The sequence below is a fragment of the Phascolarctos cinereus genome, unplaced genomic scaffold (assembly GCF_003287225.1).
Source record: "Phascolarctos cinereus isolate Bilbo 61053 unplaced genomic scaffold, phaCin_HiC Scaffold_2;HRSCAF=192, whole genome shotgun sequence".
NCBI classification, from domain to species: domain Eukaryota; kingdom Metazoa; phylum Chordata; class Mammalia; order Diprotodontia; family Phascolarctidae; genus Phascolarctos; species Phascolarctos cinereus.
The window spans coordinates 221,448,789-221,474,555 of NW_027555625.1; the positions used below are offsets into that span (position 1 = coordinate 221,448,789).

Below are 25,767 nucleotides of genomic sequence, written 5' to 3' on the forward strand. Positions count from 1 at the left end.
TCTCACACAGCTGTGACTTGCCCAGGGTCACACAGCTATGGGAACTTTTAAGTGTTTCTTTTTCCATGGGGTGCCCACTCTAGGGACTAAATAGAGGGAGTAGGAATCTATGCACCAAAGGGAGGGCATGTGAACTAAGCCTTGAAAGATGGGTAGGATTTGGACAAACAGGGGTAAGTGATTTGCACAGGGTCACAGAGCTAGTAAGTGTCTGAAGATGGATTTGAACTCAGGTCTTCCCGACTATAGGCCTGGTGCTCTATCCACTTCACCGCCTAGCTGCCCCCTTCATGCCCACCTAGATGGTGACTCACCTATGGCCACACAACTAGCATGTGTCAGAAGCAAGACTTGAACCCCTGCTTTCCTGACACTAAGGAGCTGTATTCACTGTCATGCTAACTCTTAGCTCATAGATAGGATGAGGTGAGTTTGACAGTTCAGTGACAAGAACACAGGTGTCCTGCTTCTCCATGGAGCTTCTCTTCTCTTCAAATTCTTAGCATCCCTCCTCCCCCTTTCTCAGCAGAGGACCTCCTTGCTCACTTTACTGAGAAAATGAAGGGAAAACTTGTTCCTTCTTCTGTCTCCATCCACTCACATGATCTGCATCCCACGAGTAAAATGCATTCCTTCCTCATCTTTACTGTTGAGAACCCTCTTCTTTTAAAGCTCATCTCATCTGCCCATCTCCCCAGCCTCCAGTTTCAAGGGCTTTCTTCCTCTTCAAATTACTGGGCATTATAGTTATTAGTATAGTTATTTGAGTATTTATTAGTCATATATTACATATTAGTATATTTATTATTTATATAGTTATCATATTTATCTGTGCCCATGTCATATACCCCTCAGTAGAATGTCAGCTTCTAGAGGGAGATTACAATTACATTTTATCTTCTTTGGCATATCCCTAGAATTGAGCACAATGCCTTGTATATATATGCAGTTGTCAGTTTAGGGAACTTCTGGCATGGGAACTCCCTATACAAACACATTGCAATCTGTCTCTAACTTAGTATGTCAGTCCAAGTGAGTTGCTTGAGGCACATAAAGATAAAACAACTTGCCACAGATAGTAAATATAGAGGTGAGATTTTATTTTTTTTAGCAATGTTTTAACATTTTTATTTAAAGTTTTGAGTTCAGAATTCTAGCTCTCCCTACCTCCCTTTTTCCCTTCCCTCTCCTTGAAAGGATAAGCAATTAGATATAGGTTATACAATAGCAATTATATAAAACATTTCCATGTTAGTCATTTTTGTACAAGAAGACTCGAATAAAAGAAAAAAAATGAAAGAAAGTGAAAAATATCATGCTTCGGTATGTCTTCCATCAATATCAGTTCCTTCTCTGGAGGCAGATGGTATGTGCTTCGTCATTAGTACTTTGGGATTGTCTTGGACCATTGTATGGCTGAGAATAGCGAAGTCATTCATAGTTCTTCATAGAACAACATTGCTATTACTGGGTACAACGTCCTCTTAGTGTTCACTTCACTATGCATCAGTTCACATAAATCTTTCCAAGTTTTTCTGAAACCATCCTGCTCATCATTTCTTATAGCACAATAATATTCTATTGCAATCATATACCACAGCTTGTTCAGTCATTCCCCAATTGATGGGCGTCCCCACAATGTCCAATTCTTAGCCACCACAGAAAGAGCTGCTATAAATATTTTTGTACAAATAGGTCCTTTTCCCTTTTTGTGGATGCCTTTGGTATATAGACCTAGCAGTGGTATTGTTGGATCAAAGAGCATGCACAGTTTTACAACCCTTTGGGCATAGTTTCAAATTGCTCTCCAGAATGTTGGATCAGTTCACAACTCCTAAGAGTGCTTTAGTGTCCTAGTTTTCCCACATTCCCTCCAACATCCAATGTTTTCTTTTTTTTTTTTTGTCACATTAGCCACTCTGATAGATTTGAGGTGGTATAGAGCAGGGCTTCTTAAACTTTTTCCACTCAGGATCCCTTCAGTGCTTCTTAAACTGTGAGGGCTCTGGTTTAAGAAGTGCTGATACAAGTGGGATTTTAAATCAGTTCTTTTTCACTCCTAGCCCATCATTTTATTATCTACCCCAGATTACCTCTACTGCCAGTATCTAGTAGACATTTAATGTTTATCGAATTAAATTCTAATTTCTGCTAAATGCTACATATCTCTATCTTTCCCACTATGCTTTACATTCCTTGAGGACAGGGATAGAGTCTTATTTATCTTATTCATTCCAGCTGGTCCATCTATGTGGGCTTTGAGCCGTGGTGTCAGGGTATCTAGAGTAATAAAGGTCCAGATCTGCAGAAATTATCAGCCCATTTAGATTTGTACCAAATGTTAATATTTCCATATACACACTGGCAGCCATATGAGAAGGTAACATAGTTTGCAAAACCCATGGACTTTCATTTTCAATTATGAGGAAAAAAGAAAGTGTAAGTCTTTCAGTGCCTCATGGTATGCTCTGTACCTTTTAGGAGCTCGAGAAATGAATGGACATGCTACTCTGGGACATTTCCCAGAATGCAAACAGGACAACAGTACACAAAATGGGTTTAAATTGTATCTCATGAAAGGTATATCCCAGGAAAAATAATATGGAGATATTGAGATGGCTTATCAAGGAAGGGCATGGAATATAATTCCTTATAGAACTATAAGCATATTGATAATATCCATTTGCATGAAATGGGTTGGGTTCAGCTCATCCTGGAGGTAGGGGATGTACTAGGTGACCCCTAGAAAGCCCTTTTAACCTCAGGAGTCTGTGGCCCTAAGCTTTAAGCAGCTGGTTTCATTCAGAATTTAGGGAAGGCCCACCAGTATCAATGCTGCTGTGTGCAAGGGCCTGATAAACTTGGGCACCAAAAAAATCTGGTTCTCTTCACTCTTGGCCCCTTTGTTCTTCATCCTAGATAGAATAGGCAGGAAGTAGAATGGAGTGTCACCATGGTAACCAGGCCAATCAGTGACCATACATTGGAGAGAGAAGGTTCCCACTAGTGTGTGGGGTGCTACAGTACTGACTTTGGGTGGAGAGCAAAGCCACAAGAGATAGCATGGGTCAGTGTGTAAGGCACCCCATGAGCTGGGAGGAATTGGAAGAATATCAGGTGGGTAGGGCTGGTAATGCTGTCCCTTGGACCACCTCCAGTCCATATGCCCAAAGTTCTAAAGAAATGCTAGTGAAGGAAAGATAAGCCTTGCCCATGCTTCTGATGCTCCATCATGGTTTTAGATGAATGATTTTCAAAATATGGTCTGGGGACCTCCAGGTATATCTAAGACCCTTTCAGGGGACCTGCAAAGACAAAAGTATTTTTATAATAATACTAAGGTGTTTTAATTTCTAATACAGTAAATATCATTAGATATATCTTACATAAACAAAAGCTCTTAGGAGCACCCTCAATAATTTTTAAGAGTATAAAGGGTCCTAGGACCAAAAAGTTTTAGAACCACCCATCTAGAATTGATCAGTCCCTTCAGTCCTGCCCCTCCTCTTCCCCATCCTCTTCACCTGATGCTTAAGACTCTCACAGGCTTGGCCTGATCCTTGCATCCAGTCCTCAGTTCTGTCCCATGTCATAGTTCAGTCCTCAGTACTGTCTTTAAAAAGGAGCCTGTCCCATTTCCAAGAGGAATGATTCCAAAATGATTATGTGAGAAAAGAAGCTGATGATTGCAACTCTACTTCCTTGGGCCCAACTGATCTTTCTGTTCTCCATTTTGTAAAAATGGGAACCTGGTCCTTCCCTCCATGATTCCTGGGATCCCATGACTCTGAGGTTGATGGCTCTATGGTTGATTGCAGGCGCTGACCTTTCTGACCAGGAATGAGATCTTATGGTAAGTGGATTCCCCATCTATTCTCAGAACAGATGCTCAGTTTGGGAGGATGCTCACAGCCCTTAGGCCTGGTTGGCATGACTTGGGTCAACTGTCCCTATTCATACCTTCTCTCTACTAATGTTGTTGACCAAGGGCAGAGTCAAAGAGTCAGTAAACATTTAATTAAGCACTGACTATGTGCCAGGCACTGTGCTAAGTGCTAGGGATACAAAGAAAGGCAAAAGATAGTCCTTGTCCTCAAGGAGCTCACAATCTAATGGGGGAAAGATGACACATAAGAAGAAGCTGAAAAGTGGTAGGGGAGGGGGTAGTAACCTGGCAAGGGGACATGATGAAGACCTGCATCCTGGATGGAAATAATCTGAGAAGGCTGATTTCCTCTTGTAGAATGAGCTTCTGGAGAACATGAAATACAGAAAAGTCTGTCTAGTCTCCCAACTAGCACCCTCTCAGCTTTCTTGCTTGGGTGCTGAGCCTCTTGTTCCACCTGCCAACCTGTTTCCTGCGGCCTTCCCGCCTTTGACCATCTATGTGGTTTGCCCATTGCTAGACACTTTACTCTGTCACCTGCTTGTGCCCTGGCCTACTCACCTGGCTACTCACCTGGTTCTAGATTCCCAAGGTCCACCTTGATCCTCAGCTACCTTCCTGGATCTGATACATGTCTTCCTCCTCCAATGCACTGTCTGATCAGTTGTAGTCTTAATTCTGTAATTAGCTCAGACCGCCCCATATGCTAACTGCTACTCAGTTTCCCTGAGCTGAACCAAACTGCCTATTGTCATGTCTGGCCCATCTGGCTCATGCTTTCACCAAGGTCTACGTCAGGGGTATCAAATTCAGACAGAAAGAGAACCACTAAACCATCCATGCTAGGTACATATTGACTTAGAAAACTGCTTATTAACATCATCTATGTTCTATTGAATTTTTATTTGTTTTGTTAAATATTTTCCAATTACTTTTTAATCTAGTTCTAGTGTCCTTGCTGCCTGGCAGTGTGTTTGACACCTCTGGTCTACACAATCTCTAGGTTGCTGGTCTGGGTTAAGAGGTGCTAAAATAATATCCATGGTGACATCAGGTTGGGTTAATAAGCAGCTAGGCAGATGAGAAAGAATGATGAAATAATATTTAATTTTGCTTTGTGATATTTCATAGAGCACTAGGTCTGGAGTCAGGAAGACCTAAGTTAAATCTGGCCTCGGACACTTACTAGCTCTGTGACTCTGGGAAAGTTACTGTTTGCCTCCGTTTCCTCATTTGTAAAATGAGGGGTAGAAGGAAATGGCAAACCACTCCAGTATCTTTGCCAAGAAAACCCCAAATGGGGTCACAGAGAGTTGGACACAACTGAAAAATGGTTGAATAATCAGAGATAAAAGGGATCTTGGAAGTAACCTTGTCCAACCATCTCCCAGTGGAGAAAACTGAGGGCCAGATAAGATGCGTGACTTGTCTAAAGTCACAGAGCAAGTTAGTGTCAAAGCTGGGCTCAGATCCAGGTCTCCTAACTTCCTGTCCCTGTATTCTTTCCATCATACCATGAGATAATATATATCAGTAGTTCTATCGCCTGTGGTCAGAGGAGTCAATTCAGCAAAGCTCCTGGGAATAGACACTGAAGTCTCCCTGATAGCTGCCTCTAGGTATCTGCTGCCCTCTAAACTAAAGCATCTTGGGCTTTCCTGATTAACATTGTCCTGATTGGCCAACTTCTATGGATTTATAGGGCTCCTGTCCGTGTGCTTTGGAAAAGACATCTCTGAGTAGGGAGCCTAGAGGATATCTAAGCACCCTGGAGTCTTGGGACCTGGGCCACCAGGCTCCTCTTCATCACTACCATTACCATCTAAAGTACGGCCTTGGAGTGTGGTAGTGTAGAGAGTGCTAGACTTGGAATCAGGAAGATCTGGGTTCAAAACCCACCCCTGCTACTTACTAGCTGTGAGAGCCTGGATGTCGTTTGGCCTCTCTGAGCTAGAGTTTCCTCATTTGTAAAATGAGTGGGTTGGATTAGGTAGTCTCCAAGGCCCCTTCCAGCTTTAAATCTATGATACTATGGTCAGAGAGACACCCAGGTCCCTCAGCCTTCCTGGATTCAGTTCAAATGAATTTAATTCAACACAAGTACCTTTTTTTTTTGGCTAGGCAATGGGGTTAAGTGACTTGCCCAGGGTCACACAGCTAGTAAATGTCAAGTGTCTGAGGCTGGATTTGACCTCAGGTTCTCCTGAGGGCCAGTGCTCTGTCCACTGAATAAGTACCTCTTAAACACACTATGTACCAGGTGCTATGCTAAAGCTAGGAATACAAGAAAATGTCAGAGTCCTTGCCCTCAGGGAGTTTACATTTTTGTGAATGCTGATTCTGTTTCCCCAGCCCAGAAAATGCTTTTTCCTTGTATCTCTATGCATTTGTCCAGGAGCAGCCTTTCTGCTTTTTAGAATCCTTTTCTTCCTTCAAAGCTCAGATTAGGTTATTTCCTATTCTATGGAGGCTTCCCTGATTCCCTCAGCTGAAAGTTTTCTTTCCCTCTGCAAATTTTTCTAGGGTACTTTGCATCTTTTCTTTGTTTCCATTTCTCTTTTCCTTGTGGTACACACACTGTGTACAAATCACATCCCCCACCCCCACCCCAACTCTGTTCTGTTGTGGTAACTAATAGCTAACATTAAGGTTTGTAAAGCACTTTGGCTATATGATGTTTTCTCCTGCAGCTAACACTATATCACAGTATCTAGCACCTAGCATGCTGCCCCTCACTTAGTAGATGTTTAATAAAAAATTTTTCAGGGAAATGTCCTGTCCCTGTTCGTAAAGGTATTCCAATGAACTGCCCATGGTATGTGCCAGTCAGTCAGTCAGGATTTGAACTCAGGTCTTCCCAACTCTAGTAATAGCCTCTTTATCCATTTCACTATGTATGCTTCTGTAATTATAATTATTACCAGAGGAAAAAAAGATCTAAGAATACCTACGTGGTGGTGAAAGGGCTCTTTGTTGCAGGGAGCTAGCTGGTCCTGGGCTAAAAGCTGGAAGCTAATGACACCTTTAGGGCTTGAGCATACCAGAGGGGATGGTGGGTAGGAAGGCTGCTAGGAGAAGCTTAGGGACTCTTGGTTATGGCCTGTTTCCCCGTCTGAGAGCAAGATGTGGAGGAAAGCTGCCGTCTGTGGCTGCTTGATTGATAATCAGCCTGGCTGGCTGAGCTTTTAAATCGTTGGGATTTTGGAGTCCATTAGCAATGACTACAGACCTTCATTTAGAATCCATTGATCCATATTTGGACACACAGAAAGATGTCTTATGGCAGGGAGAGAAGCATGCATTGTATCCAAGAGGCATTTCACTATTAATCCTCAAACATTATTCTCAGCCATTTGGGAATCACATTGTTTGTGTCAGGGTCCCATGACATGGTAGGGCTCAGGAGGCCTTGTCGAAAAGGGAACATAGTGCTGCAGAAAGGGCCCTTGATTTGGAATGAAAGGACCTGTGTCCTTATTTGGACTTTGATATTTACTTAGCTGCATGACTTTAGACAAGTCACATAACCCCTCTAGTTTCAGTTTTCATCATCTGTAAAATGAGTAGGTTGGGTTAGGTGAGCTACTAAGAAGTTGCATTTTTAGATGTATTAGAAGATGTATTTTTCTTCCCTTCATCATTTGTCTCTTTTTAACATTCATTTAAAAACTTTTTTATGAGTTCCAAATTTTCTCCCTCCCCCATTGAGAAGGCAAGAAATATGATATATATTATACATGTGAAGTCATGCAAAACCTGTTTCTATATCAGCCATGCTGCCAAAAAGAAAAACAAAAACAAGAAAACCTGCACTCAGAGTTATCAGTTCTCTCTTTGGAGGTGAATAGCATTTTTCACAATGAGTCCTTTGGAATTGCCTTGGATCATTATATTCATTAGAGTAGCTAAGTCTTTCACAACTGATCATCGTTACAATATTGCTGCTACTATGTACAATGGTCTCCTGGTTCTGCTTACTTCACTTTGCACCAGTTCATATAAGTTTTTTCCTGGTTTTTCTGAAAAAACTAACAAACAAACAAAAACAAACAAGCAAACGTCATTTCTCATCATTTCCTATAGCATAATAGTATTCCATCACAAACTTATACCACAACATGTTTAGCCAATTGATGGACATTCTCTCACTTTCCAATTCTTTTCCGTACTTGCAGATTTAAACTAATGATCCCTAAGAACCAAGGATCCCTGCTAAGGCTATGACAGTTGTTGTGTTCTCTGTGCCCAAGACCTCAGGCAGCTTTCAGAATAGGTCAGTGCACAAGACATCTCCAGGGACAAACAGGGGAACACAAATGCAGATGTGCAAAGAAGCAACCCAGGAACCCCAGAAACTCTGGAACTAGCAATTTGGTCTGCCCAAGGAGGTGACAAATATGGCTCTCCTGCTCTCTCCTTTTAATGCCACTATTCTGAAGTCACAGAACAAAGTAGACTTTGGGAATTTCAGGCTAAAGATTCGGTGCTTCCCTGATTTTAGCCTCAGAGAGGCAAAGAAACCCATGGCCTCAGTGGGCCTATTGGCGACAGGGCTGTCTTCTTGCTCTTCTAGTTCAACTCTGCTGTCTCCCTGATTGTACGGCTGCTTCAGTCCTGGAGGGGACTTCAAGTTGGTTTTAAGAGGCCTGATACCCGTGAACCTGGCTGCAAGCTAGGAGGAGAGGAAGCTTACTGAAAAAGTTGTTGACATTTTATATCCCTTCTCTTAATTGACTTGCACAAGAACCCAGAGCTACTAAGTAAAGCTGGGATCCAAATCCAGGTTTCTTAATGCCTAGGCCACTGTCCTGCTATAGACCCTGCAAGAAGATAAATTGGTTTTAGGTTGGTTCAGGAGAGATGCCAGTAAGCTAGCCAGTTTGGAGAGGTCCTATGGGGTGGCAGCAGCAGAGAAGAAACATTATTAATACCTACTGTGTGCCAGACATTGTGCTAAGCATGTCACAAATATGATTTCATTTGATCTTTACAACAACCCTGGGAAGTAAGTGCTATTATTATGCTATTTTACAACTGAGGAAATTGAGGCAGACAGCACCCAAGGTCACAAAGCTAGTAAATGCTTGAGGCTGGATTTGAATTCAGGTCTTCCTGACTCCAGGACCAGCATTCTAACTACCTCATTAACTAGCTGCCTCCCAGTTCCAGGAAGATAGATATATGGATTGAAGTGTGGGAGAGAAATATGTGATGAAGTAGAAAATGTATGTCCCTTAATTTCAAGGAATTTATTTGTCTTCAAAATGAGAATGCTATGTCACAGAATTTTTCTGAGGAAAATCATGTTATGAGCTAGATAAATTCTATTTAAATTGTTATCATTTCTTGTCATGTGTCTCATTCTTCTCATCTTCTTCAATGGCATTCAGATAGGAAAAGTCTGGGGGCAAACTTCTTTTCTGCTATTATTCCTTTATATGTAAAGTCTGGCAGACTATCAGTGATCAGCAATGTTTAGTGAGAGTGAGGCGCTGTCTTTCCAGCCTCTGATTGGTTGATCATACACCAATCAATTCATAACACCCCTGAACTAAAATCATTCTCCTTCACTTTGGAAACCACTGGTCTGCATGGTCAGAAGATGTCCAACACAACAAAAAGTGCAAGTTGGATCAAATGTGAAACAGATCTTAACATATCATTAATATAATAAATGACAAAACAGTTATGCCAAAGGAGTTGACAGAAACTCTGCTTCTCTTTGAAACTGGAAAGGAGGAGCAGATAAGACCTATAATTATTGGTTCAATAACTATTTGCTTCATAGTACCACACAAATTACTAGTAAAATATTTTATCAGCTTCTCAGAAATAAGACTGAAAAATTTTTTTTAAAAATTAAAAAAAAAAGAAAGAAGACTGACTCAACTTTTCTTAATAGAAGACCTGACATATTTACAACTAAAAGATGCCGGTGATCTGTCTTGCTCTGAGCCAATTATTTGTTCATATACTTTATATAAAGCATTCCCAACTCATGTCACTAAAAAAAATCTATAAATACTTAGAAGAAAGCACTATATTGACTGAGGAGCAAGAAGGTTGTGTCAAAAAAAAAATTTCCAGTTTCAAAAAGCAGCGTCACAATTTGGCACACTGAGGAAGCCTCAATGCACTGTCACATTTATATGGTCTTTGTTAATTATGGCAAAGCCTTTGGTCCAGTGTAGTGAGCATGGCTTCTCTATGTACTGTTGCTGTTGTTGCTCAGTCATTCAGTTGTGTTGGACTTTTTGTGACTTCCTGGACCATAGCAACACCAGGTCCTTCTATCTGCCATTATCTCCTGAAGTCTGTTCAAGCTCATGTTCATTGCTTCCATGACACTCTCGATTCACTGAAGGCATATGTAGAACAATTCTAGTAGCAGACAGGGTGTCAGGGATGACATGGATGTAATTCTGTTCCTGGGTAGTTTTGATTTCTTTTGCTTAGTTACTCTATTTGGAAGACTTTTCATTTTATGTAGTTTGGAAATTGTGACCATTTGGTACGATTCTAACAGATTGGGATATACATTGGAAACATTGTTCTTTTTATTAATTTGTATCAATCTGTGTTATTTTTTAGATGATTGTGGGCAACATTTCTATGCTAATGGTTCATTTCCTATGCAGGTTATTTGTTGAATTTTCAAAGACATTTTGAGGTATGTATTTTGTAGCATGGGGAATAAATGCTGGTTGGTTGCTTCCTTGATTAGTCATCCATTAGTTTATGAAAAACAGTGAGCTCTTGATGTATCATCGTAGTTACTAATTTGTGTTTTTCTAAGCATGTGGTAGGTGGTGAATCTTCTTCCTCTAGGTCTCTCTATTTTGGAAGCTTTTCATTCTACGTAGTTTAGAGATTATAAGTATTTGGTATGGCAACATTATTAAAATATAATTTATTATATTATTAACATACATTATTATTATTGAAACATTATGATTCGTTATAGCTGTGATGAGTCTCAGTTTCCTCATCTGTAAAATGGGGATAATAATCCCTGTCTACCTCACAGGATGAGTGTGAAGATGTCAAGTGAGATTTGAAAGCACTTTGTAAATTGAACAAATGTAAGGGAAGTTGGGTGACACAGTGAATAGAGCACAGGGCCTGGAGTCAGGATGACCTGATTTCAAATCTGGCTTTAGACACTAGCTGTGTGACCCTGGGCAAGTCACTTATCCCTGTTTGCCTCAGTTTCCTTATCTGTAAAATGAGCTGGAGAAGGAATGGCAAACCACTCCAGTATCTTTGCCAAGTAAACCTCAGATGGGGTCATGAAGAGTTGGACACAACTGTAAACCGATTGGATAACAAAAAGGAAGTGTTATTTACAAAGCTTTCCTTCTCAGAATTCTTCCCTCTTCCTAGCACAATGATGAACATACAGGAGACATTTGGAAAACAACCTGCTGATCAATTAACTGATCTTAGTTTGTTGGGTATAAATCTTTCCCAAGGAGTCCCTAAATTACATTGAATGTAATTTTTCCATTCAACAGCCTTTACTGATGTTTCATCGCCTACAAGATAAAAATCATATTCCTTAGTCTCAAACTTAAGGCCCCGACCAAACCTCCTACCTATTTTTCCAGCCTGACTTCATATTCATCTCTTTCTTGAACTCTGCATTCCAGCCAGATGGCCTGCTCCCCAAACCCAACTCCCCATCATCTTCCTTGTGCGTTTGCACAGGCTCTTCCCTGTGCCTGGAGTGCCCTCTTTCCTCATTGCCACCTCTTACAATCCTTCTCTTCCTTCAGGACTCAAAAGAGGTGCCCCATCTTCTATGAAGTCTTCCCTGATTCCCTAAGACATTAATGTTGCCTCCTGCCTCAGCTTTTCTTATACTATATTTATCTATGTACATGCTACATATCTCTCTCTTTTTTCCACTCTCTTTGCCCTGGCCCCCACAGTGGAATGTAAGCTCCTTGAGGGCAGGATCTGGTTCATTTCTCTCTCTCTCTCTCTCTCTCTCTCTCTCTCTCTCTCTCTCTCTCTCAAAAGCTAGGCTCAGGGCCTTACACATAAGCAGGCATTTATTAAATATTTGTTGAATTTGCTGATGTTGTTTGGACAGAAATAAACTTCTAAGGGCCTGGGAACATGAGAGAAATCCTTCTGCTCCTCAGTGGAACATAGGCTGATCTTGAAGCTGAGTGATGAAGAGATAGAGATTTTCTGGGACTTGGCTTAAGATCCGAGATGTTGAACTTACAGTGCTGCTGGTGAGGCAGGGCCTTCGGTAACTCCCCTTCCATTTCTTTTCTTCAGCATTCATGACACCTTCTGCAAGCTGTGTCCCAGGGGCAAATACTACAAGGAGGCCACCCTGACCATGGATCAAATCAGCTCTTTGCCAGCCTTGCGGGTGAGTTGGGGGACCTGGGTCAGGTCCCTCTGACCTGCTTGGAGAAGGGCAGAGTTGCAGACAGCTCTGGAGATGATGAAACTCTCTCAGGACAGACAGGTGTTTGCATTTACAGGGCCAGACTGCACAATTAAAAGAACAAAGTCCTCTGTTATCTCCTTGACATGCTGCTCCTTGCCTCTGAGTTCAGGGGGAATTTGTTCTTTTGATAAATATTTATTGAGTGCTTACTTTGTGCAGAGCATTGTCCCAAGAGCTGGGGATACAAATTCAGGTCCAACCCAGACCCTGCTCTCAAGGAGCTTACTATGTTTCATTTTGGTCCAGAGAGACCTGTGATTTCAAGGGTTTGGGGAACTCCTAGTGTGCAGACTTCCTCACCAATGCAGATTGACAACTCATCTGAAATTTATAGTTTTAGAGAGTTGTCTATGGGCATTGAAAGGTTAAGTGCCTTGTCCTTGGGTCACACAGCTTGTATGCATTAGTGGCAGGAATAGAACCGCAGATTGCATTTCTAAATTGTTAAGATGTCAGTTGTGGAGCAGTATAGTGCAATGGAAGAAACATTTAGTTTGGAGTTGTAGGACTTTTAATTCTGGCCCTACCATTTAAGACTTGGGCAAGTCATCTCCCCTCCCTGGGCCTCAGTTTCCCTATCTGTAAAGTGAGTGTTGGATTAAGTGACTCCCAAATTTCCTTCCAGCCCTAGGTCTATGATCCTAAATTCAAATGACAAACTAAGCTTCTTGGGGGCAGGGGTTGTTTCATTTTTGTCTTCGTATCCTAAGCACCTGAGCAGCTAGGTGGCGCAGTAGGTAGAGTACCAGCCCTGGAGTCAGGAGGGCACAAGTTCAAATACTGCCTCAGATACTAGCTGTGTGACCCTGGACAAGTCACTTAATCCTGTTTGACTCAGTTTCCTCATCTAAAAAATGAATTGGAGAAGGAAATGGAAAATCACTCCAGCATCTTTGCCAGGAAAACCCCACAAGGGGTCATGAAGAGTTGGACAGCACTGAAAACAGCTGAACAACAACAAATCCCAAGCACACGCCATAGGGCCTGGTACTTTTCCCTCTGGCCTAAACCTGTGATTTCATTTATGTAAAGAGCTCCCAGAGAGGAAACTCCATCGGCCAATGCAGATCAGCAGCTGTACTGAATTGGTCCTCTTCAAAAATGAAGGAGGAACAACAGTCTTAGAGAGTTGCTCTTGAGGTACAGATAGGTTTAAGTGACTTATTCAGTAATACAGCCACTCTAGCTAAGAAACAGGGCTTGACTTGAGGTCTTATACCATACTGTCTCTCTGGCACATAGTAAATAACAATAATAATGATGATGATGATGATGACTAGAATTTATATAGCAATTTAAGGTTTGCAAAGAGTCCTACAAATATTGCATTTGATCTTCACAACAAATCTGAGAGGCAAGTGCTATTATGATCTCCATTTTACAGATGGGAAAACTGAGGCAAACAGAGATTAATGAAGCTGAATTTTTATCTGACTTCAGGTCCTGTGTCTTATTGACTATACCATCTAGCTGTCTCTTAATAAACGTTAGTGTTGCATGGAATGTGTTATGTGTGGGTCTCAGTCAAGACATCTCTAACATCTTCTCCCTCCACCCTTTTCCAAGGGAGACTTTAATTCCCGCAAAGAGGGGAAGCAGAAATTTGAGGCCAGAAGCTGGCCACAACTCTGCTTTCCTCAAAGAGAGGGAGTACCAAACTAGAACTATACCTGTTTCCTTAAATTTTATGAATTCAGGGTATATGATCTTTAGATTGCTAAACTCCTGATCACTGCTTCTAAAAGGGGAAAGGAGGAGCCTAAACTTTATATACAAGGTTTAATAACTTCCTTCTCACCGAATAGCAGTTCCACAATGAACACACATAGTAAACAGCAAAGAAACACATTTATCCAAGTTGATAGCAAAACAGAAATCAGAGAAAGTATATATATATATATATATATATATATATATATATATATATATATATATATATATATATATATATGTATATATATGTATATATGTATATATATGTATATATATGTATATATATGTATATATATGTATATATATGTATATATGTATATATGTGTGTATATGTGTATATATGTACATACACACACACATACATATATATATATGAGACTACATAGCAGACAGTAGAGTGAAGGAGCTCTCCCATCAGGAGCAAGGTAACAGCTCAACCAAGAAAGAGAATCCCAGATCTTACCCTAGGGGAAATGCCCGGAAGTCTCTAGCATAGTAACCTGGGGACAGGGACATGATGGAGATTGTCATCAACTCTTATGTCAGCTTCTTTCTAGAGTCTTTTTCTCCCTTTAGTAACCTGAAGAGGGAGTGGCATTGAGAATCTTCTCTCTCAAATCTGGAACCAAATACAGCTGAAGTGATTCAAGAGCCCAAAGAGACTGAAAAGACCAGATCTCCCCAACTGTTGCTGACTCTACCCCACCCCTCATGCAGGCACAGCGTATTGAGCTCTACCAATGAGGATAAAGTCCTGTACCAATGGGATTTGAGATTTGGATTACATTCAGATAGTATTACCTCCAGATAGAGAGCTGGTGGAGTCAGAGTGCAGATTTTTTTTTTTAAACATGGCTAGTGCAGGAATTTGTTCTGCTTGGTTATTTGTGTTTGTAATTGGTTTTGTTTTTCTTGCCTTCTCAATGGGTGGGGAAGGAAGAGAAGGTAGGAAGGAGAGAATTCTAAACTGAAAATAAAAGCTGCATTTTAAAAATAAATATTAGGTTATTTATGATATAAGAGGGTTTTTCCCAAACCCTTACCCTAATTTATACTATATAACTAACAGCCTTATTTGTACCCTGATAGTGTTATCAAGTGGGAACATCTTTCTGATGCATTTCATACTAAAAAAATCAAAGGGGTAAATTAAATTTAAGCAGATCCTTAATCAGTTTGAGACTGGAGTGTTTTTGAGTTATTGAATAAAATAAGAAAGTCAAAAAGGAATTTTATTGGGGTTGGTTGAAAGAATTCAGGTTGGAATTTAGTCAAATTTTAGAAGACCTTTGAGAAAGCAGCCTCTGCCAGAGGGCAAGATTTGGACGTCCCATCAGAGCTAGTAGCTCCCAGGAAAGCGGTGAACCCAAGGACAAACCAGACACATCAAAGAAAACCAGCTTTAGGGAATGTGACCTCTTCAGGGTTGAGAGAAGTGCAACTTTCAATTCTATAAAGGCACCGACTGTTGAAGCCTATCAGAGAAAGAGAGCACAGAGAAACTTCTGTGCACCATAGGGAAACTTCATGAGGACTCCATAAAGAGAGAGGGGGAGAGAGAGAGAGAGAGAGAGAGAGAGAGAGAGAGAGAGAGAGAGAGAGAGAGAGAGAGAGAGAGAGAGAGACATTAAGTTCCAGGGACTGTGCTAAGCAGCGGAGGTAAAAATACAAGAAAGCAAAACATTCCATTCCCTCAAAGAGCTTACATTCTAATTTGTTGTTGTTCAATTGTTTTTTATAATGTATATAGAAGTGCTGGAATTGGGAGGGGGTAGGTATGATATGGTGTAGACATGGCCTAGAAGTGGTCTGTAGGCATGGTTAAAGATGAGATAAGACAGAAAGAAAAAAGAAATCTACCTCTTACAGCTGAGTATAAGGTTGCAGTGGAGAGGGGAGATAAAGGTGATGACTGCATGGTGGGAAAATGACTTGAGAAATCAGGAGGGAAAAAAGGACATCTATCTAATCAGGAGCTGGGAGTTCCCCCTTTGCCACTAAGCTTAGGTTCCCCTGGACTCTGCGCACATTTTGGAGAGAATGTGTCCTAGACCTTTAAGGTAAGGTTTTTGTACCGACTGTTCACATTATTAAAAACCCTTTTCTCGAAGTTAATTATATAGCTGCTGATAGTCAATGGAGAGCACATTAGATGTGGGCTCATAACCTAGTACTAGAAAACCATGTCTAATCTCTCAGGATTACCCCTAGAACCCTGAGGGGGAGAAGTAATGAGCCGCTTTTCGGGGACTCACCTACCAGTAATAGCGGTAGTTGGGGAAACAAGAGAGAGGGGTGGAGTGCTCTAAAATAGGTAAGACTCCCTAGGGGTCTCTAGAATCTCCTCGAGTAGTTGTGGCTATAGCACCAGTGTGAAGCAGGAAGGGGAACAAACATAAAACAGTTTTGTATGTGAAAAGTCCTTCAGGTGTGTACTGTGCCGCTATCTCCCAAGGTGATAGTTTCTGGAGCTTCTCACGTCTGGAAAGTTTTAATGGACTTGCTGGCTCTGGTTATGAGTCAGCAGTGTGATGTGGACTGCCAAAAAAGCTAACGTGCTCTCAGACTTCAATAATGGAAATATAATACCCAGAATGAGGGAGGCAATGGTCCTGCAGGATTTTGTCCTGGTCAGACCACACCTAGGATGTTGTGCTCCATTTGAGAACGCTGACAAGCTAGAGTATTTAGCAGGGGGTAAGCAGTATTTCGGGCGGGGGCTTAAAAACCGCATCATACAAAGATACATTGAAGAAATCAGGGAATTTTAACTTGAACAAAAGACTTGGGGAAGGGAAGAGCTCAAATCATCAGAGCCCTAATGTTAACCATGGCAGAGAAATATAGGAGGTACAAAAATTCATTGCATGCATTCTTTTCAGCAGCTGGAAATCTCTATTGCAGGGGTCAGCCAGACAGTAAATATTTTGGACTTTGCAGGCCAAGAAGCAAAATTAAAGCTATTATATAGGTACTTATAACAAGAGAAAAAACAAATTTCCACAAATTCTTATTGATGAAATTCAAAATATAACAACAACAATCCTAATAATAAAAGTATAATTTTATATATAATTTTTCTTTTATTTTGGAATAACATTTTACTTAATTGGGATCCAAAGTTAGTGTTTCCTATTAGCAAAATTGATTAAAATTGTTCATCTGTTAATGCTGATATGGAATAAGATTTTATGTATTTCATCTTTGAAATTGTCTTGTTACATGGATGGGTACTACCAGATACTGATATCAGTCCATAAGCAGGTGATTTTAACTGAATATATATATAATTTGGAAGGCATTTGTGTATTTCCATAATTCTATAATTCTTCTCTTGATATTTTCCTTTTAGCATGTCATTACATTGCAGATTAGTCACTTCGCACTGAAGGTTAGGTGGAAGCTCTTTAATTGCAGTTAACTGGATTTTGGAATGTGGACATTTCTTTTGCACTTGTATTGAGAGCAGAAAAAACTGCTGGAACTGTAGTTTGAACTTGGAACATATATGCACTGCAAATTTGTATGGGAATGGAAGTCTTACTTCTTGTAACTTTTGACAGCACGAGACGCATACAAAGCAGCTTGACACAACTTGTAACTGATACAGTGGGTACGCATTGGCAGTGAAAATAAAACGTTGAAGTTCAGGAATAGGTGTAGCACTCTAAATGCTGCTGAGTTATAATTGCATCACTGTGATTTGTAATGCACTGAGCAGTACCACGTATGGTCTCTTTTGCAACTACTCAGCTCTGCCGTTGCAGGATGAAAGCAACCATAGATAATACATAAATGAATGCATGTATTATCATCTCTGTTAATGATTCCCAGATCTATTTATCTAATCCTAATCTCTTTCCTGGCCACTAGTCTTGAATCTCCAACTTCCTATTGGACATCTCAAACTTGAAAACTAAATCTTCTTCCTCCAGGCCTTCTCCTCCTCCTGGTTTTCCTATGACTGTTGAGAGTACTACCATCCTCCTGGTCATCCAGGCTCACAATCTAGGTGTTATCCTCAACTCTTCATTCTCGTTGTCCATATCTAATCTGTTGCCAAGTCCTGTCAATTCTACCTTCACAACATTTCTTGTATGTGCCCACTTCTCGCCTCTGCCACCACCACTACTGTAGGCTGGGGCTTCATCACTTTGGGCTTAATCTGGGCTATTTCAGTAGCCTGATGGTTAGTCTTCCTGCCTCAAGTCTCTCTTCACTCCATTCCATTCTCCATTTAGCTGTCAAAGTCATCTTCCTAAAAAGCAGATCTGACCCTCAGTCAGCACCAATGGCTCCCTACTACTTCCTAGATCAAATACAAAATACTTTGCTTGACATGCATTATAACCTGGTTTTTCCTCTTTTTTTTCAGTCTTCTTATTCCTTACACCTCCCATATATTCTGCAATCCAGTGACACTGGCCTCCTAGACGTCTAACGTCATCTCCCAATTCTGAGCATTTTCACTGGCTGTCCCCCATGCCTGGTATTCTGTTCCTCCTCATCTCCATCTCCTGCCCTCCCTGGCTTCCTCCATGTCCTAGCTAAAATCCTACCTTCTACAAAGAAGCCTTTCCTGGTCCCCTTAACACCAGCACTTTCCCTCTGTTGATTATTTCCAATTTGTCCTGTATCTAGCTTTTTTGTACATGGTTGTTTACACACTGTCTCTCTCACTAGGCCATGTGGTCCTTGAGAGTAGGGACCGTTTTTTGCTTTTCTTTGGATTCCCAGCACAAAGTGTTAAGACACAATGAATAACACATAGTAGGCACTTAATAACTACTTGTGGGCTGACATACTTTATTAAGCCTTCCTGGATTCCCCCAAGTTGAAGTGTTATCTCTTTTCTCAGAACTCTTATTGCCCTTTCTTTGCTCTCTTAAGCACTTATTTTATTTACTTTTACATTTTGATTAGGTGTGGGCCCTAGACTATGACAAATATGTCATTAATCTTTGATCTCTTAGACCACCTAGCACCATGCTTAAGAGCTCAATAAATGTGTTTGTTGAACTGAATTAGGAAAGTTGAGTTGAAATCTGCCTTCCAGTAACTGCCATCCATTGGTCCTCACTGGACCCTCTGGAGCCACAGAGAATGAGTCTGATCCCTCTTACACTTGACAGGCCTTCAAATATTAAATTTAACCCATCCTTTCATCCTATTGAAATCTTCCTGGATTCTGATTTTATCAACAAATATATTAGCTATCCTTCCCAGCTTGGTGACATATGAAAATTTGATAAGCACGCCATCTACATTTTAATTCAAGTCACTAGTGAAAATGTTGACTGAAACAGGCCTGAGGACAGAAGCATAAGACTAAAGACCTCTCTGCAACTCAAAAATGGAAAGGAGCAATGCTTTTGTCAGCATAAGGAGCTCCCTTCACTTAACTGAGGCCCAGCTGAAGTCTTGGACTTGGGCAGTAAGTTCCAGAAAGTTTCCTGAAGCAAAGTCCTGAAGCAACAAGGAGGTCACACTGGTTGTAAAGAGCAGTCCAGGAATTGCTCTCATGTCTTCTGACTCTAAACCTAGCATGCCTTCTGCATCATCATCCTACTCATTCAACTAATTAAAATGCAGCTTGTTGCATTGCCATCTAGCCCATATTTCTTGTCCACAAGGGTACCGTGGAAGGCCAAAGATACCTGGATCTACCAGTCCAATGCTGTCAAAAAAGGAAACAACTGTCATGACTTGTTTAAAGTGAATCCATGCTGGCTCCAAGTGATCCCCACTTCATTTGCCCTTAAATTACCCATTTAATAGGAGCAGGAATGACACGGTGGAAAGAGTACTGGATTTGGACTCAAAGGACTTATGTCAAAACCTACTCCTTATATGACCTTCTGTGGGTCACTTAGTCTCTCTGAGCCTTAAATTCCTCATCTGTAAAATAAGGGTGTTGGATTAAGTGATCTCTAAGTTCCCTTCTAGCTCTAATGTCCTGTAATTGCATAATTAATACAATTATGTAATTGTATAATTATACAACAGCTAGACGCTTGGCTGTCATTAGGTGAAATCTATCTTCCAATTTTTCTTAGGCTTAAATCCTTCTTAGTGTTTTTACTAGTTAGTTCAGTCCAAGGTTCATTGCCTGTAATAGACAAGAGACAAGCCAATTAAGAGCCAAATAGCTTAGCTTTCTCTCTGTCTATTCTTCTGTTGGCACAATACCATACACTTTTGAGCTAATGCTGTATTAACTTGACATTGTGTCTGCCTCTATGTTTTTCCTCAATTTAAATTAGGTTCTCAGGGGCAATTTTGGAATCATTTAAAAATTTGAGTCATGTACACTTTTTTATCTGGGGTTATCCTATCTTTCCCTTGTTCTTCATATTATGTTAATAGTCATACCTTGGATTTCACAGCATTCCCTTGTGGATTCCAGATGCCAGAGAGACAGGTACCCTTCATCTGTACACCTGAGAGATGGGAGATAATTTTACATTTCATGTGATTTAACACCTAGACAAAATTCACAAGATTCGAGAGGTTATATATTTTCAAGGATCTGCATGTCAGAGACTCTCCAGTGCCACTAAGGGAATGGATAAGCTTTGGAGAATTTCTCCTTTCTCATCTCATTCATTGCCCAGGCTCAGACAATCAGTATAACTGCATTATCTGACAACACCAAATATATTTTGTCACCAACTCTCCTAGCAAGCATATGGCCCCAAGCACTCAGAGAATGAATAGCTTTATTTACAAGTCAAAGGAAAGAAATATAGCTCACACTCAAGCCACAAAGAATGACACTTCACCATGAGTAACCTTCTTCTCAGTTACTCTCAGTATTACCTTGAGTCAGGCTCAGGTCTTCCTCTAGTAATCTAATTGCCTTCAGTTCTCAGTCTGAGTCTCCTACTGAGGCTCACTTATCACCAGTGTTCTCCTTCACTGTTCTATTGGCCGTTCTACAGATAGCTCATCACTCTGCCTTGAAGTTCCCTCTATAGCTTCCAGCAGACTGAGGCAGATGTTCTCCATATCACTGCTCCTTCATTCCCTCCTTCCATATAGCATCGCTTTGTCAGCAGATCTACAGCAAATGCGGTGGGTCATTCGTTGCTCCCCATTGCCACCTCTTGTGGCAGCCTCTTTAACCGTCTGGCTAGTGAAATCTCTTCCCACAGCTTTGTCTGGTTGCATTAGAGGAGGGGCCCCAGGGCTCCATTGTTTTCTCCAAGGCATTTATCATCCTTGCATCCAGTTCTAACACAATGCCAGACAAAGGGCTCTGGATTTCTCTCTTGTGCTACAGTTTTGCAGATTTCTTGCCTCATGGAAGTTTGCCAGCAAACAAGAACACATAGCTTCTCTGATCTTCCAAACAGGACTCCATCTCCAAGGTCAGGGTGAATTTCACAGTTCTGTGCCCTCTTTCTCCTAGCATCCAGGCAGTGGACTTCCACCTATGCCAGTAGTATTACGGAGCTTAAGAGATCCCTACTACCTTCCTCCCCTCCCCTTCCCCCTTCCCCAACCCCAACTGTTCCTCTGGGGCTAGCTGAAAATGGTCATTCAAGTTGCTTGGAGCTGCTTCTAGAGATGTCCAGGGAGGGGAGAAGTTAAGTACTCCTTACCCACCCCCTCCCTGGGAAGGAGAAAAATGTAGTCCCCATATGGCCATTCTGGCTCTGCTTGCTGAAATGAGTTTTGTGGGAGTGAATATTTACATGGACTGAGAAATAAAAAACATTTATGGCCGGGAGTCATTCCTATATAAAGTAGATACATGTCTGGTTTAACAGAGAAATTGTGGATTTTAACTTCCTGTCTTTTTAGGATCATGCAATTTTAGAGCTGCGAGGGAATTCAGGGGTCACTGAATCCAACTCTTCTTTTTGTAGATAAGGAAAATGAGAAATGTAGAAGTAGACTGGGTTTGCCCAGGTTTGCTAGAGAAATATGGGAGAAACAAATGATGAGGAACCGTGTCTTATAACTCCGATAGCATTATTCTTTGCATCATACTGAGTTGCCTTCTCTCTGACACATCTCCTTCAATTTCCCTTTAGTCCTTCATTGGTCCTTACCCCTTCCTTTTTCTCTTTCTCTCTCTCCCCCTCTCTTTCTTCATTGAGAGCCATATTTGTTCTTCAAATCACAGTCCTCACATTTCCCTATCCCAGGGACATCTTAGGGCTAGTGTCCTGCGTGCTTTACAATTTTTTTGATTAGACTCATCTATGGCCATGCCCACTTCTTCTCTGGCTTCATCTTCTTTTCCTAAGCTGAATTTTATAATCCAAGTATGTCTCATACTAAGGGTGAGTACCTGGAACAACCCCCCACCCCCATCTCCATCCCCACTCCTTTTGCATCTGGTTCCTCAGTTTTGCCCTCTGTGGTCTACACAGGCATTTCTAAAATCTAGTCACTTCTGCGTTAGGCCCTGGGAAGCTTCCTAGCCTGGCTCAGGACAGCCGAAGAATCAGTGTACCAATGGTTTAGTCTCTGCCATCTCTGGAAAGAGGCACAGCCCTTCCCCCCAGTGCAGCCTGGAAGAGCTATGCATGACTCACACTTTAAAATGATTGCAAGATTGCTCCTAGGATTTTAATTAAAAGTGGGGAAGTGCACTGATAAAGATATGATACCAGGTTAGCCAATGATGATACTGAAGGGCTTTCCTATTTTTCATTCCCGTCTGTGCAAGAGAATGGAATTAGAGTCCTTTCCATCTCTGCCTGCAGTCCATGCCCTATCGGTGGCATAGTGGGTCCACAGAGGAAACAGAGACAAGGGCAGAAAGAAGAGGAAGATATGTAATCTCAGAGCACAGAGAAGCTGGGAGCCAACAGCAGAAAGGGGACGACGTCAGCTGTCACAATGGCTAACATTTATATGGCACTTGAAGCACTGTGTTGTTTTGGAGGGTAGAAGATAGCATGGATCTCATTATTCTTCCATTCAGTGTGAGAAGACTGGAGTTGGGAAGGGGCCTTAAGAGGCCACCTAATCCAACTTCATTTACAGATTTAAAACAAAACAAAACAAAACTGAGACCCAGAGAGAGAAAGTGACTTTGTTGTTCCATCAGGTCCAACTCTTCATGACCCCCTTTGGGGTTTTCTTGGCAAAGATACTGGAGCAGTTTGCCTTTTCCTTCTCCTCATTTTATAGATGAGAAAACCAAGGCAAATAGGGTTAAGTGACTTGCCCAGGGTCACACAGCTAGTAAGTATCTAAGGCTGGATTTGAACTCAGGTCTTCCTGACTCCAGGCGTGGCAATCAATGCATTGTGCCACCTACCTGCCCAGCAAAAGTGACTTAGAATCCTAGGTTTAGGGCTGGAAGGGACTTTCAGAGGCCATCTAGTAGTAATCCCTCATTTTACAGACGAGGAAACTGAGACCCAAAGAGGTGTAGATGTGACCAAGGTCACTAGTTGAGTTGGTATTCATAACCAAGTCCTTGGACTCCAACCCAATGAAACAGAAGCTCCTTAAGGTCAGGAGTGATCTCATTTTTTTATGTACCCCCAGCACCTAACACAGTGCTTGCCATTCAGTAGGTGCTTAATAAATGCTTGTTGAATTGAATCTGAGCAAAAAACATTTTTGAATCCTATAAGAGTATTTCCCCATTGTTCATGGGATCATAGATTTAGAGTTAGAAGGGACCTTAGAATCCATCTCGTAAAAATGCTTCATTTTACAGAGGAAGAAATTGAAACCCCAAGAGGATTATAATTATGAGTTCAGAGGAACTGAAATTCATAAATTTGGCAGTCATCAGGTCCAACTCTTTCATTTTACAGATGAGGAAACTGAAGCCCAGAGGGGTTAGGTGACTTGACCAAGATCACACAGATTGTTATGTGACAGAGTCAGGATCCATCATGCCTCATTATCAGTCTCCCTCTAAATAGGAGCTTCTTGACCTTTTTTAGTAGCATATGCCCTTTTGGCAATCTTGTTGTCTATGGACCCTTTTGCCCTCTTGCAGGATAATATTTATATATTAATATATATATATATATATATATATAATAAAATACATAAGATTGCAAGGGAAACCAATTATATTATATACAGATATCAAAACTTATTTTTTTAAAAAACAAGTTGACAGACCCCAGACTAAAAGAACCCATGAAGTACATCATCCAATGCTCCCTCTGACTCCAAGCATGTTGCCTCCCACATGGAAAATACATATTATTCTATATTATTCTTTGTTCAGTGCTGTTTACAGTGGGCAGGGGGGAAGGGACATATAGACAACCTAGTCCATGCTCTGGGGGAGCTTAACAGCTTACAGCTGGTTATTGTGCTACTACTTGCATCATAAAATCCGAGGCGATAAAGAATGTCTATTGCCCAGAGTATGAATATGCAGGTAGACAGATGACCCATGGGGCTTATTTACCAGTATGTATATCTTGGTCAGACTCTACAAACCAGTGATGAGTTTGGCCCAAAACTGAACCCAAAGGGTGACTAGATTGTATTGCCCTTGGGAAGCTGAGAATTCTTTTAATGACCCCAAACTTCTCCCTGAAACAAAGGCCCATCTTTTAAATTATTTAGTATTCTTCTGGCAATGCAGTATGGCTGTGAGTCATGGAACATCACTGTCACCAAAGAGTCAATGTTGAGGATCACACAAGGACAATGGAGTGGGCACACAGTGGGCATGAGCAGGCTGCAGTGCATTACAAATGAGGAAGTACTAAGAAGAAAGATGTCACTATAGAAGGTATGTGAGTGAAAGAAAAGAGAGGCTGACCATGCGAAATATAACCCAGAGACAACTCTATAGGTATCCTCACAATGTCAAGAGAATGCTTGAAGGGGCCCAGGCATGGTTGTTGTTGTTGTTGTTGGCCCTTTGTTTTCAAAGAGGACCAATGACATCGTGGGCTGATGTCTTGACTTGCACACGAATTGGATTTAAGTGAGGCAGGGTTGCACAAAGTCATCAGCCTCACTCTCTCTCCCAGAGTCATCGAGGTCCAGTGGCAGGACAACAGTCAGGATGACTGGTGATGGCCTGGGATGCGCAGATGACCTTGGAGTCCTTGATGTCAGACCAAGCTCTAAGCACTCCACAGCGCCTGCTTCAGCAGTCTTCGTGGCAATTGGAACAAATTGTTCTCATCTGCCCATTCCACCAGGGGAAGTCTTCACATGTTTGGGTAGACATACCCCTAAGTCGCTGATGGCTTTGAGGCCTGTCAGTTACCCTCAACCTGGTTTAGCCCATCTTTGAAGACGGTTTTACTGGGGTATGGCTGTTCTATGTGCAACAGTTTCTTGGAGCCACAGGTGAGAGTTGTGTGAAAGGTAGTCCCCTATAGCAAACTTAAAGAAAGACATAATTGGCGCAGCTAGGTGGCACAGTGGTTAGGGCACTGGCCCTGAAGTCAGGAGGACCTGAGTTCAAATCCGTCCTCAGACCAAATACTTGACACTTACTAGCTGTGCGACCCTGGGCAAGCCACTTAACCCCAATTGCCTAAAAAAAAAAAGACACAATTAAGCATATAGAGCATATAGAATAGGTAGTCTTGGATGGGTTATTGGATGGCTCTGCATTGTTAGATGGAATACTAACATGAATGAATGAAAAAGGATTACATGTTTACTTACGTACCAGGAGCTGTGGTAATCACTGTAGCTATTGTAATTTGGGAGACAACCCATATAGGGGAGTGATGGCCAGAGAAGGATA

At 41.4% G+C, this 25,767-nt stretch overlaps 1 protein-coding gene across 1 annotated transcript in view; it reads left to right on the plus strand.

Moving 5' to 3' along the window:
• The first annotated feature begins 1,077 nt into the window (after nt 1-1,077).
• The window catches only part of CIB4 (calcium and integrin binding family member 4), an 81,332-nt gene continuing 56,642 nt past the window's right edge, over nt 1,078-25,767 (plus strand). The window contains exons 1-3 of the mRNA XM_020983729.2: nt 1,078-3,117; nt 3,819-3,853; nt 12,176-12,272. Of these exons, the coding sequence (XP_020839388.1) occupies nt 3,064-3,117; nt 3,819-3,853; nt 12,176-12,272 (186 nt within the window). The 5' untranslated portion in view covers nt 1,078-3,063. The remainder of the gene's footprint in view (nt 3,118-3,818; nt 3,854-12,175; nt 12,273-25,767) is intronic.